A 23019-nucleotide genomic window follows, 5' to 3' on the forward strand; every position below is an offset into this window, starting at 1 on the left:
GTTTGGCACCCTTTTTCGTTACTTCTTGTTTGTTAGATTTTTTATTTTATTTTTTGAGTTTTGGCTTTTTGCAAATCAGTGTTACCCAGATTTTAATTTTACGAGAACACCTTTTTATATATATACGAGCGGAGTGGGCTGCACCAGTGCTAAAAATCGGATCGTACTGATAAAAATTGGATTTTTTGAAAAATATGGACGGGGATTAGATCTGTTAGCATCGGTCTTGAAAGCGGACCAAACTGATCCGAACCGGAATATATCTGTTGCGAACGGACCGAAATTAGTATTTCACATGTAACAATACTAGCAGGACAACATTCAAATTTAGAGGCTATCTACGTGTAATAAACACCTGAATTATTATACTCTACAATTAAATTCAAATGTACACCTCTTGCAAGAAATATTAATACGGCAAGTTTCTATCAAGCAATTACAACTCAACCAACAAAACAAATCCATGGACTGATCTATAATCCATAATAATAAAATGAATATAAGCTTTTTCATCAAACATAGGCAAATAACGACGTGTGTCACCATCATTATGCATACAATGATACAATTTGAAAAAAAAACTGAATGTATAAAACTAATTAAGACTCTAGTCAAAAAATAATACAAAAGAAAAGATTGCAAATCAGCCCCTGGTGCAGCAAGTGAGTAACATTAAAATTGCTTTAAAGAATGATAATCCTGACAACTTTTCATCAACTTTGGATGTTCGTTCCTACTTCCTACTGCATCAAACTGATTTGCCTGCATGATTAAGTATATTAGATGTACCATATAAGTTTGTGTAGATTATAATTATGCAAAAAATGTGAACAAACAATGCAGGGAAATATTGATACTTCAAACAACTAAAATGCTACAATAATAAAAAGAAAGTGAAATCTGAATAGTATCTGTCCCAGTTTTACTGAATACTACATAGACTACATCTCTTCAATTTCATTTGTGACATAAATCGTGTACTCATTAATTCCATTTTTATGCATATCTGTATAGATAAATAAAAAAAGTGAGAAAAAACATTACATAAATGTAACATACTTATACCATCTTCCAGGTCATCTATCTCTTTTAGTGCTTCCTCGACATTCATGACTTTATCTCTATCATTTTTTACTTTGCGCAAAGCGGTCATAAATAAGACATTGCACTGTCTTTAAATTTAAACCAAATTCACATATAAATATACAAAATGAAGAAAAATATAGTTTTGCTTCACAAATACAGATATAAATATACGACCTTGGGAGTTAGAGAGCTTCTAAATTGATCAAGGGTCTTCCTCCTGTACTAAATGCCGCTTCTAAATTCTATGCTATATTAATTCATTTAGTTGTTACTCAGAACAGTTATAAATGTGTCAAACTAAATGTTACTCACTTAATTATTTTTCGCAGACCTAAGACTATCTCATTGCAGAAGCCAGACAACAAAGGATTAGGTTGTTACGTGCTATAGTCAATAACTTACAAGTTTACGGAGGCAAGACCCAATATAGTTAATTATGTTTAGCAATTATAATTAAGTAAAAGTCTATGCAAACACATCTGCAAACTATATTTAAGTAAAAAAATTAATTGATTAAGTTTAGTGAATGTTTGAACATAGCTTAGCAATTATTATTTTAAAATCTTACAATTATAGACATTCAGACACAGTTCATTTAGTTGTCATCATTCAGACACATTCTCCCCACTTGTACTTACTTCTTAGCATACCCCTGATCCTGAACCATGTTACTTATATTTCAGTTAGAGAAGGAAGAGAATTATTTAGCAATCAGCATTTATAGAATGAAATTGTTGCAGTTAAAATTTAATTATTGCTCAGAGACAAGTTGCAAGAACATATTTTAATTCTGCACTCTAACCTCTAGTATAATTGTAATAACATACATACAATTTATACAATGACACAAATTTCACAATCCCAAATATGATTCACCTCATATGAACAAGTAATTGTAAACATCATATGAAATATAACCCAAGACTATAGCAAGACATTGAGGTTCACTATGTGTATCCTAATACCCAAAATTAGAAAAAAAAACTTACTTCGATAAATTGAAAATTGAAGCTTCGATTTAAAACCCTAAATTCTTATGGTTGTGTATTGTGATTTGATTTTAATACCCTGTGAATGTGATTGATATCCACACTGACGTCAAGAGAAGTCGAGAAAGACTCACAACTCACAAGTCGTTGTATAATAATTGTATTACACTACACATGTTTCTTTTTCTTATTTTTTAGTAATATATATTAAATGGTGAAATATTAAGCTTCCGGTCAAACCGGGTTTTTTTTTCCGGCTTTCCAGTTTCAGATCGGACCAGACCGAATACAAATTTTTTTCAGATATTAGGACTGTGGACCGACCCTGATCAAATCGGTCTGGTCCGGTTTTTGGACCGATAGACCCGGTCCGGTCCGATTTTCAGCTCTGGACCTTTTTTCTATGCAGCCCTATACACGAGTTTTCAATTTTTGGTGGAGTATTTTAGTGTATATTTTTGACATAGTTGGTTGGATGTGTGTTCTTGAACTTTTGTTAGCTTTAATTGGGAGGGGGCGGGTATAACATCCAAGCCCACAACCAAATGCATACCGGAGCCAACAACCCACCACAGGTCAGTACGAAAAAACTAGCGATTTGGTACACATTGATTGTTTACTTGTATCTATAAATGTCACAAACACTCTTATTCTTATTGATGTAAGATGTTACAAATACCCCCTCTTATAAGATTGACGTCCTCGTCGATCTCACAAACACATATACGAAACCCGGGCAGTGCCTCTACACTTCCGACCGGGCAGAACTCTGATACCATATGTGACAACCCGGGTCAAATCCCGAGCCTTTTTCGAAAACCGGGTCAAGTCCTGATTACGAGTCCGAAATAAGATAAAGCATACTGCCCCTAGTGCAGCCAACTTGGATTACGACAAGCCCACCACAGGCCCCCAAAATATCATGATTTGTTGGTGCAAGTAGTAGTAGCAGTATTTTATCTTATAAACTAAACATAAGTCTCAAATCTCCTCGATGTGGAACAGATAACCCATAAGACCAAGATCGTACCTCTCTAGCCATTATGGGGTAATACCGGCTGGCTTCGTGTCCCCACCTCCGGACCTCTTGCCATTGTGGGATAAAACCATCAGCCTTCGTGTCCCCACCTCCGGCAACTTGACGCATCAAGCTTTTGAGAGTCGGTTCTGATACCATATGTAACATCCAAGTGTTGGGGCTAGAACACGCGTTAATATTCACGCAAGTATACGCGATCGCAAGTAATATAGAATTAATTCTAGTTCGTTCCCACGGGACTGGTTTAGGTTAACTTTAATCAATGTGTCTATACAACAATGGTATGGTTATTATCCAATGCTAAGACGAATAATAATTTGAGATTGTTTAACTACAATTAACTAAGAGATTATACAAAAGAACATTAAATAAGAAAGTAAAGAGGGTTGAATACTATATGACACAAACATGGGATTCTAATTTCATTAAATACTTCATTCAATAGCCTTTTTTATTCTTAACCTTAGCATGTAATGTTGATGACACTAATCAGATAACATGAAACTGACAAACGCCAGCTTTCATTGTACGAATATTATACTACCAGACATCCACAAAAGAGATAGAAGATGAATAAACACCAATTATATTGAGACCCTATATGTATATAGAATTTGACAACATAACGGTTTAATGCACAAGTTATCTGTTAGATATATTTGAGATATCATGTCTAATATGTTTCATGTTTAGTTTTCAGATCTTAACAAACAGGAAATATCAGTACTTACTGGAATCAGTACTTACTGGAAGTCAGAACTTAAGGATATCAGAACTTAGATTATCAGAAGATAAATATCAGAAGATAGATATCAGAACTTAAGTACGGGAGGACTAACAGTTAAGGAAGGAAGCTGATTTACAGGAAAGAAGATCAAGACTAATACAAAAGAAGATATGCATGGAAAGAGTTAGAAGATAAGAACACTAGTACAAAAATGACTTTTAGCCACGGTCAAAATTGGCATTTAGCGTCGGTTTTTCAGCGTGGTATATGCAGGGGAAGCTAAAGGTATATTCTTTTTGCGTCGGGTAATTAGGCGACACTAAAAGTTTTTAGCGTCGGTTAGATGACCGACTCAAAATTGCCATTAACCGACGCTCTTGCTTGGACAACTGCGTCGGTCCAATAAAGTGCCGACGCTGGAAGTTGTAATAAATGTGTCGGTTTATCAAAACACCGACGCTGAAAGTTAATATTAAAGGCGTCGGTTGTTAAAATTGCCGACGCTATATGTTTATGTTAAAGGCGTCAGTCGTTGAAAAAGCCGACGCTATATGTGTATGTTATAGGTGTCGGTTGTTCAATAAAACCGACGCCTAAAGTACTGTAAAAAAAATAAATATTCTTTTCGTTTTTATTGATATCCTGAACCTGCTTTTTACAAATACCAGGTCTCAAGCTATCTTTTCATACACACATTGAACAAAAAGTACGATACATTGAATTTTAAATACAATCAAAATATTTTTGATAAAGTAATAAATGACAACGTGTTCCCAAAAAATATTAATGTTCGTTTGGCATCATCGAATTAGCAATATCGACGTTGAAAAATATAGCAAATCATCATTTAGCTTGGGAGGTCCAACACTCAAGAATCTCAGCAAAGTCCAGCACCTACATAATATAGTCACACATATACAATATTAGTTGGTAATATTTTGGTACATAATTAGCAACATATATAAGATTGTATGTCTCATTTTTCTAGATTTGTGTAAAGTTATTATCGTACCTGATTATAAACATTCGACAATAAAATTTTTTGCCCAAAGCTCTCGAATCTCATTGATTTCCTAAGTATATCTTCTTGAACCAAAACCCTTTCAAATAGAAATGAAAAACAGTATCCACATTCATAATAAGATTGATCAACTCAGTGGATGATGTCAAAATGCTTAAGACCTGGTAAGGTAAAGAACAGAGACATATACGGCGTAAGTAAACGGAAACCACAACCAATAGATTTTGGAATTTAAAAAAAAATAAAAATTAGAAGTAAAACCCCATATATAAGCCTACCAGAAGTATCCAATCAGTGCCTTCACATTGAAAAACATCTTAATGCAACTATAAAAGAGAAAAAATAGCAAATTAGCATTGAAGATAGCCTTTCCTTAGTTTCTTGTATAATTCAATACAAATAGCTTTCTAGAGTGGTCAATTCAAGTTCAGATGTATCCATTTAGCATATTTACCAAGATCACTGGAGCAAATTACGCTTCTACGTATAGTCTAAGCAAGACCATGGTAGTGCGCTAGCTACAGAACAACCAAATTTATCTTTTACTATTTGTCCTCTTATGTTCTGCTTAGCCAAGAAAAAACAGAACAAATTGACTTGGTCAAGATATATGTATAAGCACCACCTCTTAATCAGCACTCAGTTATTATTATGAAGTCTACCATAGATAGAAATATGATGCTCCACCATACTGTTTAATTCTAACTAGCCTTAGACCACTAAATAGAGAAAAGAAGCTTCGTTGCTGAAACAAATTATAACATCATTTGCATATTTAACAATCAGTACATACACAAAAAGATATGGAACCGATTGAAAACAATCAAACATAAATAGGACACCCTGAATCACAGTATTAAATACATGATATAAATTCTAGTATTCCATGAAAACTGTAATATAACCAGTAGTTAACTGCCTAGGATAATGATACTACTTCCTAACTAATACTAGATCTTACCTCCCAACATATATTATTTTTAAATATTTAGTTATTTTCAGGAGTTAAACAAATTCATAAGTTATTAGCACTTCAAACACTTTTATTTAAGCACCATAAATAAAAACTCAGGGTTTCAATTTCATTCTGCTCCACATTCCCTAAATCATATTCTGTGCAAAATTAGCAACTCCATCTAGTTGTCAATGGTATCTACAGATGTTAAAGTATGTAATATCTACATTTTTATTACTGAACAAACAATCAAGCAACTAACAGAAACAGAAGTGAGAAGATGTAAGATGTGCAACCTTATACTTTCGCAACTGTACTCTGCAATATTCCTAACCAAATCTCAAAGTTTCCTAGTTCAGATTATATTATCTATTGAAGAGTCATTTCTTCGTTGTTACACATCGGCCTGTTTTTAGTAAAGAAAAGGTGAATTTAGAATTGAAGCTAAACACTGCAATCTTTTAATTCCTCCTCAAAAGCAGGTTAAAAACCTTCTCCAACACCATTCCTAGTTCATCAGTGTTTTCTAGAAAACAGGCGAACCAATAGTTACCAGTGACTCTGTCCTCCTGGAGAGGGATTACAAGCTTAATACTCTAAATAGGTGTTCAAATACAAACTAAGGCTATACACTATAGCAAAAATATCAATTAGTACTACCAAACCTAAATATACTACAAATTAGATAAGATTACCATAGTTCTAGTGAACCTAATACACGCAATAGTGATTTATAATAATAGAGAAGCTGGTCAGGAAATTAAACCTTTGATACCATCTGTACAATTGCCTCTGTGTCGGTATGGAGAAACTTGTGAGCAAATCCAAGAAAATGCATAACCAAAGAACTATAAAAAAAAGATAGTTGATCAACACAAAGCCTTTCCAGGAACTCGAATAGCCACTTGAGAGAGACCGTGAATCCATTTTAGTACCATTACTTGACACCCCAGCAGTTGCATCAAGACCGGAAAAATCTTCAAAGCTAATGTTCCAAGGTTCTATATAGTTAATCCAAAGGGAAAACACTTGAGATGCATTCTTGATAGAAGTCTCCATTGGGAAATATATAAACGTCCTCAATATAAAACGGTACAATGGCCTCTTAATCAACACATTCCATGAACCATTAGAGCGAAGACCCACATCCCCCAACTTAAAAACATCAACACCCCCTGATTTACCCCACCTATGACTCTCAACAGATGCAACCTTATCTGATCCATCAGCGAGGTTCATTGAAACCAAATTAAGATACTTCACAAAGACATTCACAAACTACATTCACTCTTCTGCTCAGCTCCACCTCTCTTAGCTTGTGCAAAAACCGAAATCGAATACGCCCAATTCTCAAACCTAAACCTCTTACTCTCACTACTCGTAACCTTAATCGTCTCAAAACTCTCACTATTCCCCTTACAAACAGGATAATACGCAAACCAAAACATATAATACTCGAAAACATTTAACCTAACTTCATTTAAACAACCAGCATTACTCGAAACCCTACCTCTAAACAACGGACAAAGTTCCGATAAAACACTAACCTCCCTCTCATTACGAAACATAAACCGCATCCACTCCGGTAATCGCTCCATCAGAAACACATACTTAACCTGCGATAAACGATCAGCTGATAAAATCGAAGAAATTAAAACACTATTCGGCGACAAAAAGCTAAAAACTTTACAATTAAGCTCAGAATCATTAGAATTAGTGATTATATCGATCCAACTGTTAGGTTTTCGAGACGAAGAGTCTTCGAAACCGAAGAGTTTTAATCACATATTTATCTATTTATCATATGTATCTCACAATCTTTTTTAATTTGAGTTATGATATATTTGCTAAAGTTAAAAGACTTCCAAAAATAATATTTTTTTTTGTTTTTTTATATCGAAATGTTAAATAAAATAAAAGTAATAATATTTCTATGTTGTTGATATTCACACAATATTAAATTTTGTTTACTCCGTTTCAAAAATAAATGTCCACTTTTATGAAAAAAATTGTTTCAAATTAGTTGGCTACTTCAACTTTTCAATTAATACAAAAATAAAAAATTTAAAAGAAAACCTTCAGTGTCGTGACATCCCTGGTCCAATTAATTTTTTACTCTAATACTTTTAGCGTCGGTTAAATTAAAGCCCGTAGCATAAAGCAGAAATTTATAGCGTCGGCCAACTAGAAGCCCGTAGCACAAAGCATACTTTTTAGCGTCGGTTGTAAACGGCGACGCCATAAGTACTTTTAAGCGACAGTTACTTATAGAACCGACGCTATTAACACTTTTAGCGTCGGTTAAATTAATAACCAACACCAAATGTCGTGCACATATACCTATTTGTTAACCAAGTTCCTTCGTTAACACATACCTCTAGGATGGCAAATTAATCCAATCTGACGATATTCGATTCGAAACCTGAAATTTTGGTTATACCAAATCCGAAATTTTGATTTTCGATTTGGATTTCAACAACATCGAACCAATACCTGATCCGAAATCCGAAACCTAATCCAAACCCGAAACCCGATTATAATCTGACAAATATATAGTATATTATATGTTGTATTTTAGATCTAAACAAGTATTTTACATATTTTTCTTGTATTATTCGAGTAGTTGTAGATTAATGTCAAGATTGTCACACTTATTTAGTGAATTATAACTCTTTAGTTTAATTTCAAATTTTATTATATAATATGTACTTTTCATATATTTACAACAAAAAATTACTTGGGATAGGAATACTAAATATTATGTCTTTTAATGTGTTTGACTACTTTAATTAATTTATTTTAAATTTAGCTAATATTTAAATGTAATTAATGGTGTTTGCATGTATAAATAATATTAAATTTGATTATATTATTTGTAATCTTGGATACCCGAAAAACATCCGATCAAATTCGAAATTCGACGAACTTGAATTTAAATAACTCAAAAATATTTGAATTTGAATTTGAATTTAACAATACACAATACGAATCTGACCATTTCCATCCCCTTACCGTTGTCCTCTTCTCGTCAAAACATCATAATTCATACGGACTTGCTGTTATCAGCACTGCTCTATAGCCGCATCAAATTTTTGAACCAATCCAATTATTTCGAATGGTCTTACTAAAGATATTTGAGTAAATTTAAAATAATAATTATTCTTAAAATTTGAGAATAGAAAATGAATTTCGATTTAATGGTATTTTTTATGATATCTAGCTATACTATTATTATTCTATTATATATATATTATAATAACCGAAATATTAAAATTTTGGTCGTCATTACCTGTTTTTGGTACACGCTCAATTTACCGGATTAGCCTTGTTAAGAAACCAGTCGCTTTAAAACATTACGGTTGTAGAGGAAGGCCCGAACAAGATCTTATATTTTTTAACACTCCCCCTTAATCGTACGATACGTTTCGCTACGATTGACAACAAAAAATACAACCAATTCCAATACTCATACCAATAACAAATACTTAAATTAAATAAATGGGGGTGAGAGGATTCGAAACCGAAACTCTCCCTAAACCGAGCTCTGATACAATGTTAAGAACCAGTCGCTCTAAAATATTAAGGTTGTAGAGGAAGTCCTGAACAAGATCTTATACTTTTTAACAAGCTTTACTCAAATTTTGTTTTTATATGTTTAGATTAATAGGTATACATCTATATTATATTGTAACACACTATATTATAATAGATAAAATATTAAAAGTTTGATCGTCAATACCTATTTTTTGTTATGGGCTAATTTTACCGAATTCTCCTTACATTAATTAAAAGTCTTAATAATAAAATTATAATAGAAAAACAATCAAAATCATATTTAAATAAGAGAGGCTATCTTTCATATTTCTCATTACTAAAACAACTCCTCTAAATATTAGGGTTTTAATAATAGAATTAATAGGAAAAGAATTTGAAAAAATCGAACTAGAACACGTTACATTTTCCATTTCTCGCAACTAAAACAACTACTTCAAATATGACCTGCAAGTTTATTTGATAATATAGAATAGTAATATTAAAACTATTAATAACTATAAAGTTACAATTTTGTTAAAGCTAAAACACATTACTTTTTAAAGCTTATTTTTCTAACATGCCCCACTTTTTTCCAAAAATAATATGGATATATCTATTTAATAAAATAAAATAATAGTCATAAAATTATTATAACAAATTACTATTTCCACCAGAATACACTATCAATTCAAATTAATTGTTTAATATTTTCAATTTAAATTAAATTAAAAATAAATAAATAATATTAAAGAAAGTCCGTGTATTACACGAAATTTAAATTAGTTTTGTATAATGCTTAGTTATAATAAAAATTAATAATTGATAATTGACAAGAATAAGATAATTGTAGAATTTAATAAATCCTACGGGCTCATGCAATTTAAATCGGATTTCGGGAATTTAAATCGAGTTTTGGTTTGTTTCATTGTTTGGTCTAAACTCCAAACCCGAATCAAATTCAACCGGTTCTTGAAAATAAAAATAGACGGAATATAATTTTGATCTTAAATAACTCTAATAAAATTTGATACTACTTATTCAGGATTTCAAAAAGTATTTCCAAAAAATTGAAATATTCAATCAGATCTTATATATTTATAAAAAAAAGCCTCTAATATGATATTCTCTCTGTCCTCCCAAATGTTTATATTTGGGTTGGGCTTGAATTTGAGAAAAATGATAAATTAGTGTAGAAAAGTTAAAAAGGTGAATAAAGTAGTGATGTTGATTAATATTATAGGTATAAAGTGGATATAATGTAGATAAGTAGTGAATGCAGTTATTTTAAAAATTATAAAAACTTTATTATTTTTGAAAAATTTTGAAATGTAAACAATTGAATTGAAATTCAGAAAGAAAAATGTAAACAAATTATAAGATATAAATATGGGCTGATAAAGCTATCTATCAGTAGTTCATAAGATCTCACGGGTTGTTCAACGCCACCAGGTCTTGGGTTGGATCCTCGGATATATCAGGACTTGATAAAAAAAAAGTTCACGAATTCCTGGCTTAGTGGCCCACAGTTATGGCCTGATACCCTGAGATTAGTTGGTGCAATGTAGAATGTTGGAGTAAGACCGGATGAAATCACTTTCCTAGACCACAAGTTTGATGTTGGAAAATGCTTGTTCTCGCTTAATTATTACCATGTGATGATCAACAAATACTCTATCTTAAAGTACTGTGTGGTTGCATTTTGGTAATGTGGTTGTATAATCGATCTTATGGCCACCCTGATCTTTTAGAGTAGGCTATAGTTTTCTTTTGAAGATACAACCTCAAGCAGATATCATATAGAGAGTGGAAAATTTTATGAGTTCAAAGAAACGTAAAACTGGCTGAGTTGGCTTCTATGCAATTAACTGAAATTTAACCAGAAAGACCAGCAAACTATGTCATGCTTTTATTTATATGTATTTGTTCCAGGTCAGAAATTTTCCTTAACGGATACCAAGTGCATATTTTTGCCAGGATGTAGCTCGATAAGTTGATTGACAAGTGGTTGGTTTCTCCTACGATTAGAGGAATCCAAAGACAAATGTACACTAAGCTCTGAGAAACAATACAGATCGTCTTCTTGTTTGTTCTAAAAGACAACTACTAGCGAGGAGACTAATTCTAAAACAGGAACATTAACACTGTCAGAAACTTGAAACTGCTTAAAACACTGCTTTATAAATGATGTTAGTGGTGCATGCATAGTTTCTTGTTTATCTATATGATCATCTTGTAATCTTCTACTATGAATTTAAATGCAATATACAGTCCAGAGCTTAGAGTCAAGGTATTCATATTACTCCTAATACAGAAATATAACGATTGGCCTTTTCAAGTTCTATAAGCGCATAAGGTCTTCACTGTAGCCTACTGTTTCCTTGGTAAGTGCAATTACTTGAGGGGGTGATTCAATAATCTTTGACTCATCGGTGCAAAATAGTGGAATCGGTGTTGGGGTAATGTTGAGTACTTTTCGCGACATCAAGACAATTAGCAGAAAAATGTTATTTTGTTGGTTCCTTTTGGGAATTCCTTCAGTTCTGGCACATTGAATAATTCAAATAATGTTAAGTTACCGCATTTTTTGAAACGTGGTGCTGCACAGATGATTATATTGACAATTTACCAGCTGAGCTAAAACCAGTAATGATATTAACCAGCTTTTGTCTAAACAGGTACAATGACTATTATGACAACAAATAATCAGAATACAGTGTTGCGTAAATTGATCAAATATATTTACAGAGGCAGAATGATATGAGCAGAGCATGCACAAGGTGGAGGATGGTGCTAGTTAATGTAACTTGGGGGATAAATCAGCAGTGCTGTACTGGAGACGCTGTCAACTCTTCCAACTAAAAGATCTTTGTAGAAGAAGCTCACTCCAGCTGAGCAGTCTGAGACAAGTATTCTTTATATTAATAAAAAGAACTATACTAATATAGTTAGTTAAAGGATCCATTGGTATATTTTTGATCAATTTGAGTACAAATGGAGCAATTGGAAAGACGCGCAGATTGCTAAGAATTTTGTGCAAGATATCTGCAGACTAGTTTATCTTAGAATACCTGATCCTTTTAATTCTGGGTTGTAAAAGGTTCACATACATCTTGTTAAAAAGTGTAAGATCTCGTCTAGGTTTTTCCCTAGTATTTTAAAATTTTAGTTCCTCAGCACATCTCATCCTTCTCACGCCCCTCTGAGGTAAAATGCTTGTATGTAGGGCTGTAATTCAGGCTGATCGAGCCGAGTTTCGAGCCGAAATTAATCGAGTCGAGCCCCGAGCCGGCTCGTTTAACTGATCGAGCCTAAACCTCTACCCTACCTTGCGAGCCGCCTGACTCGAATTACAGTCCAACTTCTATGTTTGCTTTAAGATTCATTGTCATAATGCTGTTAAGAATCAGGCTCCCGTCCACTTAAAAAGACAGATTGATTTGATGGGCTTCATCTTTACCTATCACTTTTTGCCAATATTATCAGCACGGCTAGCTGAACATGTATATCCACGGGCGACTCAGCTTTACATCCACAAGTCTCACATGATTGATCGTTAAAAAACCAAACCGATATGCTTTCCTGTTAAAATAAAAATTCAAGTTTATCAGCTTCCATCATCAATGATAATGCAGAAGATATACCTACAAAGATTACAAGCAAAAAGCTACCTAGTTAACACTTAAAAAGGCCTACAAAGATGCCCAACTAAATTTGTCTTCAAGTTCCCATTGAAAATACTTGTAAAAGATGTCCTTAAGAAGAAATTATTAATATTCAGAGGAAAAATTAGTGCAAAATGTCTATTCAGCTTAAAGATAAAATATGTGCTTTCAATTGAGGGCACAGTTGTAGAGCTGTAGCTAGGTAGTAGCAAAACAATACAAGAACTAGTGAAATTTGTAGCACATAATTACGGAAAATACTTAAAATCAATGATGGTTCCTGCTCAGACAAGAATCTATAATTTTTTCCCTAGAATAAATGATAATGAACTATTGTTTTCTCTTAATAGGACGTATAGTATCTTTAGATAAGGTCATAAGGACCTGAATAAACAAAAAATGTAAGTGTGTGAACATTAACTAACAATGAGATGCTACATAAGTCTTTTTACGTTGGTCACTGGTCTGAATATGTAATATTGAAATAGAAGCATAGTATGTAATCACTGATGAACACTTGAGCAGCATGTTTTGTGAGGTTATTTAAGAAAATTCAACGCTTTCGTCAGTACAAGTGAAAAACCAAGTGAAAATGGGCTGTAGATGGTCGATGCACCCGAAAACCCAATCCACTTGCATTCTACAGTTAATTAACTGAATATTGGTCCAAAATATACTACTATATGTTATCATGGGAAAAGAGAGCAGGAAATTTTATGCTGGATGGTTTATTTTAGCGGAGATGGTCAGGACAAAATTATGTTAGTACATCAAAATATGCTGTGCGTTCATGTTAAAAATCATTTTTATAGCTTTTTGAGAAATTTTTCATGCTATAATATGACATCAGTGTGCCCTGGCTTCTAAAATCGGCTTAGGCCCCTAAGTAAAATGCCCCGACTCCTATTTAAGCCCTGATTTAAGAGTTGTTTTTAAAAATTGGGTCAAACTCGGAATTAAATGGGCAAGGCGGTCAAAAATCGGTCCTAGACGATCTAGGCGGAAAATAATTAAAAAATATATTTTTTTAAGTTTTTATGATTTTAATTTATTAATTTCATAATTTCACACAATATCATGTCAATTTCTAATATAAAGTATTGGTAAAAAGTAACAAGTATTCTAATATATTTATTTTCTCACTTAAAATATAAAAGACATATTGTAACTAGTTAAGAAATGTGAATTAAAATATAGTTAATATTGTAAATTAAATAATTAGTAAATTACAAATGTCAAATGTGAAGATATTATTTAATATCATTCTAATTTCTTTTGTCAAACAAAAATTTGATATATTAATCATTATATAATTATAAAAATTAAAAAAAAATATTTATATTCTTGCGATTAATATTCCGATTAATCTGTCTGATTAATCTCCAACTTGTAGATTAATCTCTCGGAGGTACCCTCACCGCCCTGACACGCCTAGCGAATTGTAAAACACTATTCGGACTGACCCATATTTAATATCCTATATTAATATTGTCGATATTATTTTTAACTATGCTAAGTAATCAGTTACATAAAAATCTTAAGCTGATAAAATAAGGTCCTACATAATTTTATATTTTTTAATACTCCCTTCCGAAAGAGGGAGTACTCAAATCCGAGATTCTAGTTCTAACATTTTAAGTTGGCAGAATAATATTAGAACATGATTTTATATTTTTCAACAAAGTAGTTAGAGCATCTCCAACTATGGTCACATTTTACGTAAAAAGTCTATTTGGTAGGATGATATATAGGTATTAGGTAAAAAATATATCCCTCCAACTCTTAAACATGTTAGCAATAATTTTACATATCCACTATCACGTCTTCTATATCTATTGATATTGTATCCATTAGCTAAAATATCCTCATCAGCCTTATTTAAACAACATACTCTATATATTAATATATACATATATTTTTATTACACTTAATATATATATATATTAAAAATTTTATTTTATATTTAATATTTTGAACTTTAATATATTTATTTTAATATACATTGCATATTTGTATAATATACTTATATATTTTATAATAGATATATAAGTAATGTTTATCAATTATGTTTGGTTATATTTAAATATGTTATTATATTTCAATTGTAATATATATTAAAATGCTATTAGAAATTTAATATATTTTCATTGAATATATTATTTATATTTTCACTTGTATTTAACTAAATATATACTAAATTTATTTTAACATATAAAATTTCCATATATATATATATGTATATGTAAAAATAATAATAAATATATATATATATATATGTAAAAATAATAATAAAATAATTTTGTTAAATATAGCTAACCATTATAGCTAGTACCACTGGAGTAAAAACTCTTATAAATTCAACAAATTTTTAAAGCTCTTAGTATTCCCTTTTAAACAACTTATTTATACACTTTGAACCAATATAAAAGCCCATTTAAGCTCAAAGACTAGCTTCCCGGACATGCACTAATGCTGTGCTCCAGAGATTGTTTAGGAGAGAAGAGAAAAAAAGGAATGGGAGGAGAACAGAAGGGAAATAGTAGAAGAAAATTAATCGGTGTGTGCTCGCGAGTTTTGGTAAAAAAAAAAAGATAATGTGAGAGTATTTTTCTAAATCTTCCCAATTTTGTGAAGAATTTTTTAAAGAAAAATTATAGAAAATTTTTATGCTGATCATTTCTCTTTCTCTTACCAAAAAATTCGAAGCACCCCCAGAAAAGAAAATTTAAAAATTATATTTTCTCTTCTATTCTCTCCATTTTCAAACCATGGAGCACAGTGTAAATGACCATCTATATTTATTTTATAATATTTCTTAAGTATTTTTTTCTTAACTACAGTGTTTCTTAAGTTATGTCATGCAATATTTTACAGTTGTCCTGTAGTTTCCTGTTACAAATATATACTGTGCTGCATTCGATTTAATTTCACTTCTTTGGAGCGTGCATTTTTTTGGTACATTTATTTTTACTGTCACTTTAACTCTCATAGATATCCCTAACGTCACTGTCATCTTGAACTTCCATTTTGTCTGTGGCATGCTAAAAATTGCTGTAATTTTCAAGAAAAAGCTTATCAATCCACTCGATTTGACCGTTCTACGACGAAAAGCTGGAAACTCATCTTTAAACTCACACCACTTACAATAAGTTTTCTTATTCATTTGAAAAAATATAATTCAATATTTTGCCTAACAAGCTTTTGATTTAACACCTTCTTTAATATTTAAAAACTTACAGTATATAGCATTTGATAAATGTGTTCTTTAACTATTAATTTTAAAGAATATTTCAGTGTAATGTTAAATAACTATAGGCTGAATTATATTATAAAGAATAATAAAGTAATAATTTCCTTAAAAAAATAATAACTCAATTATAGAGTGTAGTATAGGAGTTCCTAGAGATAAGAGTATGCAACAGAAACTGTTGTATATATACAAGAATATTTGCTGCTCACAAGGGGGTCGTAGTTATCTTTTGACATTTGCTAGAGGGAAGGAGACACTTCTAACTTGTGACTTTCTCTTCCGAATAAGATACATGACATAGCTAGTTTGATGGGCTAGCCTAAACCCCCATTTCTATTGACCTTTAAATTTTAATACTCCTTTTGTCTTTTAATATATGATATTTGATTTTCTCACACATATTTTTAGGAAGTTTGGCTATATAGTTAAAATATTTTTTTTCAAAAAAATTTTTTTATGAATAAAGTTTAGATCTCATATTTTTATTCAATAAAACAAAATTTAAAAAATAATAATTCTAACTATATGGTCAACTCTCCTAAATATGTCTGTCAAAAAATCAAACGTTATATATTAAAAAATAAAAATATAATACATAAAAATTATACTCCCTCCGCCCCTTTCAATTGTTTAGATTAGAGAGTGTCCGACACGCATTTTAAGGTGCATATAAAGTATAGTTCTGTAATTTTTTTTTACAATTTTGTTTTTTAAAATAAAAATTAAAACATTCAACTTTTATTCAGAAAAAAAAAATTATAAAAATAAGTTATATAAATATTTTATGCACCTTAAAATGCGTACCGGATACTTTGGAAGGGACTGAGGGAAGTATTTTTTAATCTCTAACTGTTTCGAAATCATGATTCCGATTTTAATTCTTCCGCTTCTTAAAATATAAAATGCATAAGTGCACGTGTATGCGCGCGCACAAGTCGCAACATACGTAATTCCGTATCATTCACTCCTCATGCAAATCCAAATGAAGCCATTAAAAATGCCACACAGCCTCCACTTACAGTACAAGCATGAACATGCTCTGTTTCCTTTTTTCAACCCCTGCAAACACCCCGTACCTTCACTCCCTAAATCTCTCTATATAAACCCACATAAAACACACATTAATATCATTAAACATACTTTATTCATGATTTAATGTTAACCTCAACTATTTATTACCTAAAACATTCTCACACAATCTAAACTCTAAACCATGCCCTACACAACAATGTTACAACATTCTCCACCACTACCTTCTCGGCGCCACCCCAAAGTCCTCGTCATTCTTGGCGCTACCGGTGCCGGGAAGTCAAAGCTCTCTGTCGATGTAGCGTCGACATTTTTTCCAAACTCCGAGATTATTAATTCCGATAAAATTCAACTCTATCGCGGCCTCCATATCACCACTAATAAAATGACATTGTCTCAGCAACTCGGTGTAACTCACCATCTACTCGGCCAATTTGACCCGGTCAAATCCATGTCCCCATCCGAGTTTAGGTCACTCGGGTCGACTATTATCTCCGGAATTCTCGCCCGGCGGCGGTTGCCTATTATTGTAGGTGGGTCTAACTCGCTCATTTACGCTCTTCTCGTAAAACGGTTCGACCCGGATTCGGATGTGTTTAACGGGTCAAAACCCGACCCGGTATCGTCGGAGCTCCGGTACAACTGTTGTTTCATATGGGTCGATGTTTTCTTACCCGTTCTAAACGAGTACCTCAATCAACGAGTTGACTCAATGCTTGACTCGGGAATGGTTGACGAGCTAGACGAGTTTTACCACTCCCCCGAGTTCAACTCAGTGAGTGAGACCGGGTTAAAAAAAGCAATAGGAGTACCCGAGTTCAAAAAATACCTGACTAATGATTGCACAAAATACGAGGAAGATCTGTACGAGGAGGCAGTTAGGAATGTTAAAGAGAATACGTGTCAGCTAGCGAAGAGACAGATGGGAAAGATCCAACGGTTGAGAGAAGGGAAGTGGGACCTACGTAGAGTAGACGCAACGACGGCGTTTAAGGCGGCTATGGGATTAGATAGCGAAAAAGCAGCGAAAATATGGGGGAGGCAAGTGGTGGAAACAAGCGTCAAGATTATGAATCGGTTTTTGAAAGATGAGTAGGTTTGGCACCCTTTTCGTTACTTCTTGTTTGTTAGATTTTTTATTTCATTTTTTGAGTTTTGGCTTTTTGCAAATCAGTGTTACCAAGATTTTAATTTTACAAGAACACCTTTTTATATATATACGAGCGGAGTGGGCTGCACCAGTACTAAAAATCGGATTGTACTGATAAAAATTGGATTTTTTGAAAAATATGGACGGGGATTAGATCTGTTAGCATCGGTTTTGAAAACGGACCAAACTGATCCGAATCGGAATAGATCGAACGGACCGAAATTAGTATTTTACATGTAACAATACTAGCAGGACAACATTCAAATTTAGAGGCTTTCTACGTGTAATAAACACCTGAATTATTATCACTACAAGAAAATAAGGTTAAATACAACTGATTTAAATTCGACCGCATGGGGTCGAATCCTTTAGACACGGCTAAATTCGACCGAGACCGGTCGAATTCAAATGGTCGTATTTAAACGGTCGTATTTACAACTAATTTTTACCGAAAATGGTCGAAATTAAAACAGTCGAAATTAAAACGGTCGAATTTAGCCCCTAAATTCAACCAAAAAAAAATTCGGTCGAATTTAGCCCCAATAAAAATTGGAGGGAATTTTCCCGCAAAGTAATTTATTTGGGACTCCTAAATTCAACCGATTTCAGTCAATTTTTTTACATAAATTGGCGGGAAATTTTTAAAATTTTTAAAATAAAAGTGAGAGAATGTTCCCGCCTTTTTCGAAGTTATATTTTAATAGAATTCGGTTGTATTTAGAATTTTTCAGAATTTTAATTTTTTATAAAAAATTATTTAAATGTTACTGAATATTTTGAAATTATGAATATGGGAGAAAATAAAAGTTATCCAAATAAAAAATTTAGTTCTTGAAAAAATAAATTATGCGCTTTAAGAATTTTCAAATTTCTTTATTTGTTAAAAAAAATAAAATTGATGTTAGTTAGTTGCACTAGTCAAACTAATGCTTGACTTTTAAAATGGCAAACCAAATAAAATTATTTTGATCTAAAATTTTGGTTATATCACTAATATATATATTTATTGACATCCAAACGGTTGGATCGCTAAAAATATTTTAAAAAAAAATCGAAACACCAATTCACGACTGAACACTATGTAGTTGTACTAGTCAAACCGATGTTTGACTTTTAAAATGACAAAATAATCAAAATTATTTTGATCTAAAACTTTTGTGGTAACACTAATATATATATCTATTGACAACCATACGGTTGGATCGATGAAAAATATATTTAAAAAAATCAAAACACCAATTCACGACTAAACACTATGTAGTTGTACTAGTCAAACCGATGTTTGACTTTTAAAATGACAAAATAAATTAAATTATTTTGATCTGAAACTTTTGTTGTAAGACTAATATATATATATATTAAAATCCATACGGTTGGATCGATGAAAAATATTTTTTTAAAAATCAAAACACCAATTCAGGACTAAACATTATGTAGTTGTACTAGTCAAATTGTTGTATGACTGTTAAAATGGCAAATCAAATAAAATTATTTTGATCTTAAACTTTTGTTGTAACACTAATATATATATCTATTGACATCCATACGGTTGGATCGATGAAAAATATTTTTTAAAAAATCAAAACACCAATTCAGACTAAACATTATGTAGTTGTACTAGTCAAATTGTTGTTTGACTGTTAAAATGACAAACCAAATAAAATTATTTTGATCTTAAATTTTTGTTGTAACATTAATATATATATATATCTATTGACTTCCATATGGTTGGATCGATGAAAAATATTTTTTAAAAAATCAAAACACCAATTCAGGACTAAACACCAGTTAATTCTACTTGTCAAACTGATGCTTGATTTTTAAAATGGCAAACCAAATAAAATTGTTTTGAAATGAAATTTTCGTTATATCACTAATATGTATATCTATTGACATCCGTACGGTTGGATCGATAAATTTTTTTTTAAAAAAAATCGAAATGTCAATTCAGGACTAAACACTAGTTAGTTATATTAGTCAAACTCATGCTTGACTTTTAAAATGGCAAACCAAATATAATTGTTTTGATCTGAAATTTTCGTTATATCACTAATATATATATTTATTGACATCCGTACGGTTGGATCGATGAATTTTTTTAAAAAAAAATCGAAATACCAATTCATGAATAAACACTAGTTAGTTGTATTAGTCGAAGTGATGCCTGATTTTTTAAATGGCAAATCAAATAAAACTATTTTGATCTGAAATTTTCATTATATCCCTAATATATATATATCTATTGACATCCGTACGGTTGGATCGATGAAAATATTTTTAGAAAAATGGAATCACCAATTCGGGACTAAACACTAGTTAGTAGTATTAGTCAACCTGATGCTTGACTTTTAAAATGATAAACCAAATAAAATTATTTTGATATAAAACTAGTAAAATTATAGTAGTAAATTTTCTAAAAATATATATAATTGTGTAATAAATTTTAAAAATTATACATACTAGTCATGTGTAATTAAAACAATTTTTACTTCCAAAATATATTTTTACCTCATTTTTACCCCGTAGCGATTTAACAATCTAAACTAATAACTCTTTATTTATTTAGAAAAACTAAAGACCTAAAACTAATTCTATTTATTTTGTTTCTTTTTATTCATTTAGAAAATTAATTTGGACCTATCACTAATTTAATTAATATTTTTTTAAATTAAAAGCTACTTATAACTTAAGGCCCAAATTTGAAGCCCAGTAAATCAAATACTAAAAACCCTCGTTCCTTCTTAAAAAATCTCTTCTTGCCTCTGTCTCCCCGCCTCCATCTCTCCGCCTCTCTCTCCCTTTATCCATCTCTTAGTTTTTAACAATCTTTGGCCATGTACCTGCAATGCTTGCATCTCTCTCTCTCTCTCTCTCTCTCTCTCCCTTCCCATGCTCCCTGAGGTAAATCCTTTTTCTCTGAGTAGTGTGTATATGCCTATGTATATGCGGATGCGGAAGTATACGTTACAATAGCAGCGGCATCAACGGTAGTAGTAGCATTATTAACAAATCTCGTCACCGCTGTCAGCGCACACTAGGTGTTTGATGAAATGCCTAGCTGAAAAAAGAAATGATTTTATTGTATTAAAATACTAGTCATCGGATTTTTTGAGCCACCAAAATTGGTTGTGTTGATATAGTTTTTTTATTCATATATTTTTATATATTTGTGCTGTTTAAGTTTCGGATAATTTTTTGTTTGAATTGTTGTTGGTGAAATAATACAAGGAGAAGAGTGATGTTCCGAATGGTGTTCTTGGTGAGGAGGGGGAGAGGCAGACCTTGTCTATGAATAATCTTCTATTTTTTCCTTGTTAACTTCTGAAGTCTAGTACTTGTTCTTATAATTTATAACAATCTTCTCTAATTTGTGTTTATCAGATTCGGCTTATTTACATGCTTGAAGAGTACAACATCTTACGGCAAGAAAAAGAGCAAGAACGCAAGAGGCAGAGAGTCTAAAATTACAGTCTCAGTCATGACCTATATATGGATTGTTTTACGTGAGCATTTTCTCAATCATGATCCATGTACACGTTTGTTCCTCCATTTTAGGACCAGAAGAAGCTGCAAGGGCAGTTAATTACTGAACAGGAAACAATATTTGGATCAAAACCAAGCCCTATGAAATCTCAGAACCTTAAAAAGGGTGCTAGATATTCATGTGGCGGTGTACCAAGCAGTAGAAGACTTTCACTAGGAGGTGCTATGTTACAAACTCCAAAAGCTAATATGCTTAACTCCATTAAAGGTACTCCAAATACACGTCAGAACAAAAGGAATAAGCGTCCGCACCAGGACAATCGGTTGAATTAAAAAAGGATGATGAAGTTGCTGCTTTAAATTTTTAACTCCTGTCAATATGTAATAGGGAGATGCTGGTGCAAATGTGTTAGTAGGCAAGCAATCTTGGATACTGTTATACAGTGGAAAACAGGAACAATGCATTCCAGCTTCTGTTGGGCTGCGAGTAAACATAGAAGATCATTATGGTTCGGGTTCTCCCATGTAGTTTCCAAGAGGCAGCCTGAATGTGACCCTCATTTGGGGTCGAAATGAGGCAGCCTGAATGTGACCAGAATCTTGTAGTTTCCGGCAATATTTTTTTTTAAAATTGGTGTTTGTTATTTCGACAGCAGACAGTCCAATTTAGGATCATTTTTTCGTCCATATACGGTCGAGTTTAATTTTTGGGCGGGCCTTTCAAATTAATTTGAAATTTCAATTTTTTAGGCGGTAGTTTTAAATTTTAAACGAAAATCTTAATTTGACCGTCTTTGGTCGAATTTGGGCGGTCGAATTTAAGCGGTTATATTCATCCGGTCGTAATTAGCCGGTCGAATTTACTTAAATACGACCGAACCTCTAAATTCGACTCGCGGTTGAATTAAGCTAAATTCGACCGATTTTTTCCGGGTCGAATTTAGCCTTTTTTCTTGTAGTGTATACTCTAAAATTAAATTCAAATGTACACCTCTTGCAAGAAATATTAATACTGCAAGATTCTATCAAGCAATTACAACTCAACCAACAAAACAAATCCATGGACTAATCTATAATCCATAATAATAAAATGA

The 23019-nt window shown here is 32.0% G+C and overlaps 1 protein-coding gene and 1 long non-coding RNA gene across 2 annotated transcripts; both read left to right on the forward strand.

Annotated features, from left to right (window-relative positions):
- Positions 1-17296: 17296 nt before the first annotated feature.
- LOC141723306 (adenylate isopentenyltransferase-like) lies at positions 17297-18513 on the forward strand. Its single transcript, XM_074525105.1, has one exon. The coding sequence runs from the start codon at positions 17477-17479 to the stop codon at positions 18386-18388; it is 912 nt and encodes a 303-aa protein (XP_074381206.1). The 5' UTR covers positions 17297-17476; the 3' UTR covers positions 18389-18513.
- Positions 18514-21164: 2651 nt separating this feature from the next.
- On the forward strand, positions 21165-22667 carry LOC141674086 (uncharacterized). Its single transcript, XR_012555830.1, has 2 exons — positions 21165-21343; positions 21824-22667. It is a non-coding gene; the product is annotated as an uncharacterized LOC141674086 (long non-coding RNA).
- The last annotated feature ends 352 nt before the right edge of the window (positions 22668-23019 follow it).

The sequence above is a fragment of the Apium graveolens genome, chromosome 1, assembly GCF_009905375.1.
Source record: "Apium graveolens cultivar Ventura chromosome 1, ASM990537v1, whole genome shotgun sequence".
In the NCBI taxonomy this organism is placed as follows: domain Eukaryota; kingdom Viridiplantae; phylum Streptophyta; class Magnoliopsida; order Apiales; family Apiaceae; genus Apium; species Apium graveolens.

Bases quoted from the DNA above. Each gene is read 5' to 3' on its own strand.
- LOC141723306 (XM_074525105.1), top strand. From the start codon at position 17,477: ATGCCCTACACAACAATGTTACAACATTCTCCACCACTACCTTCTCGG.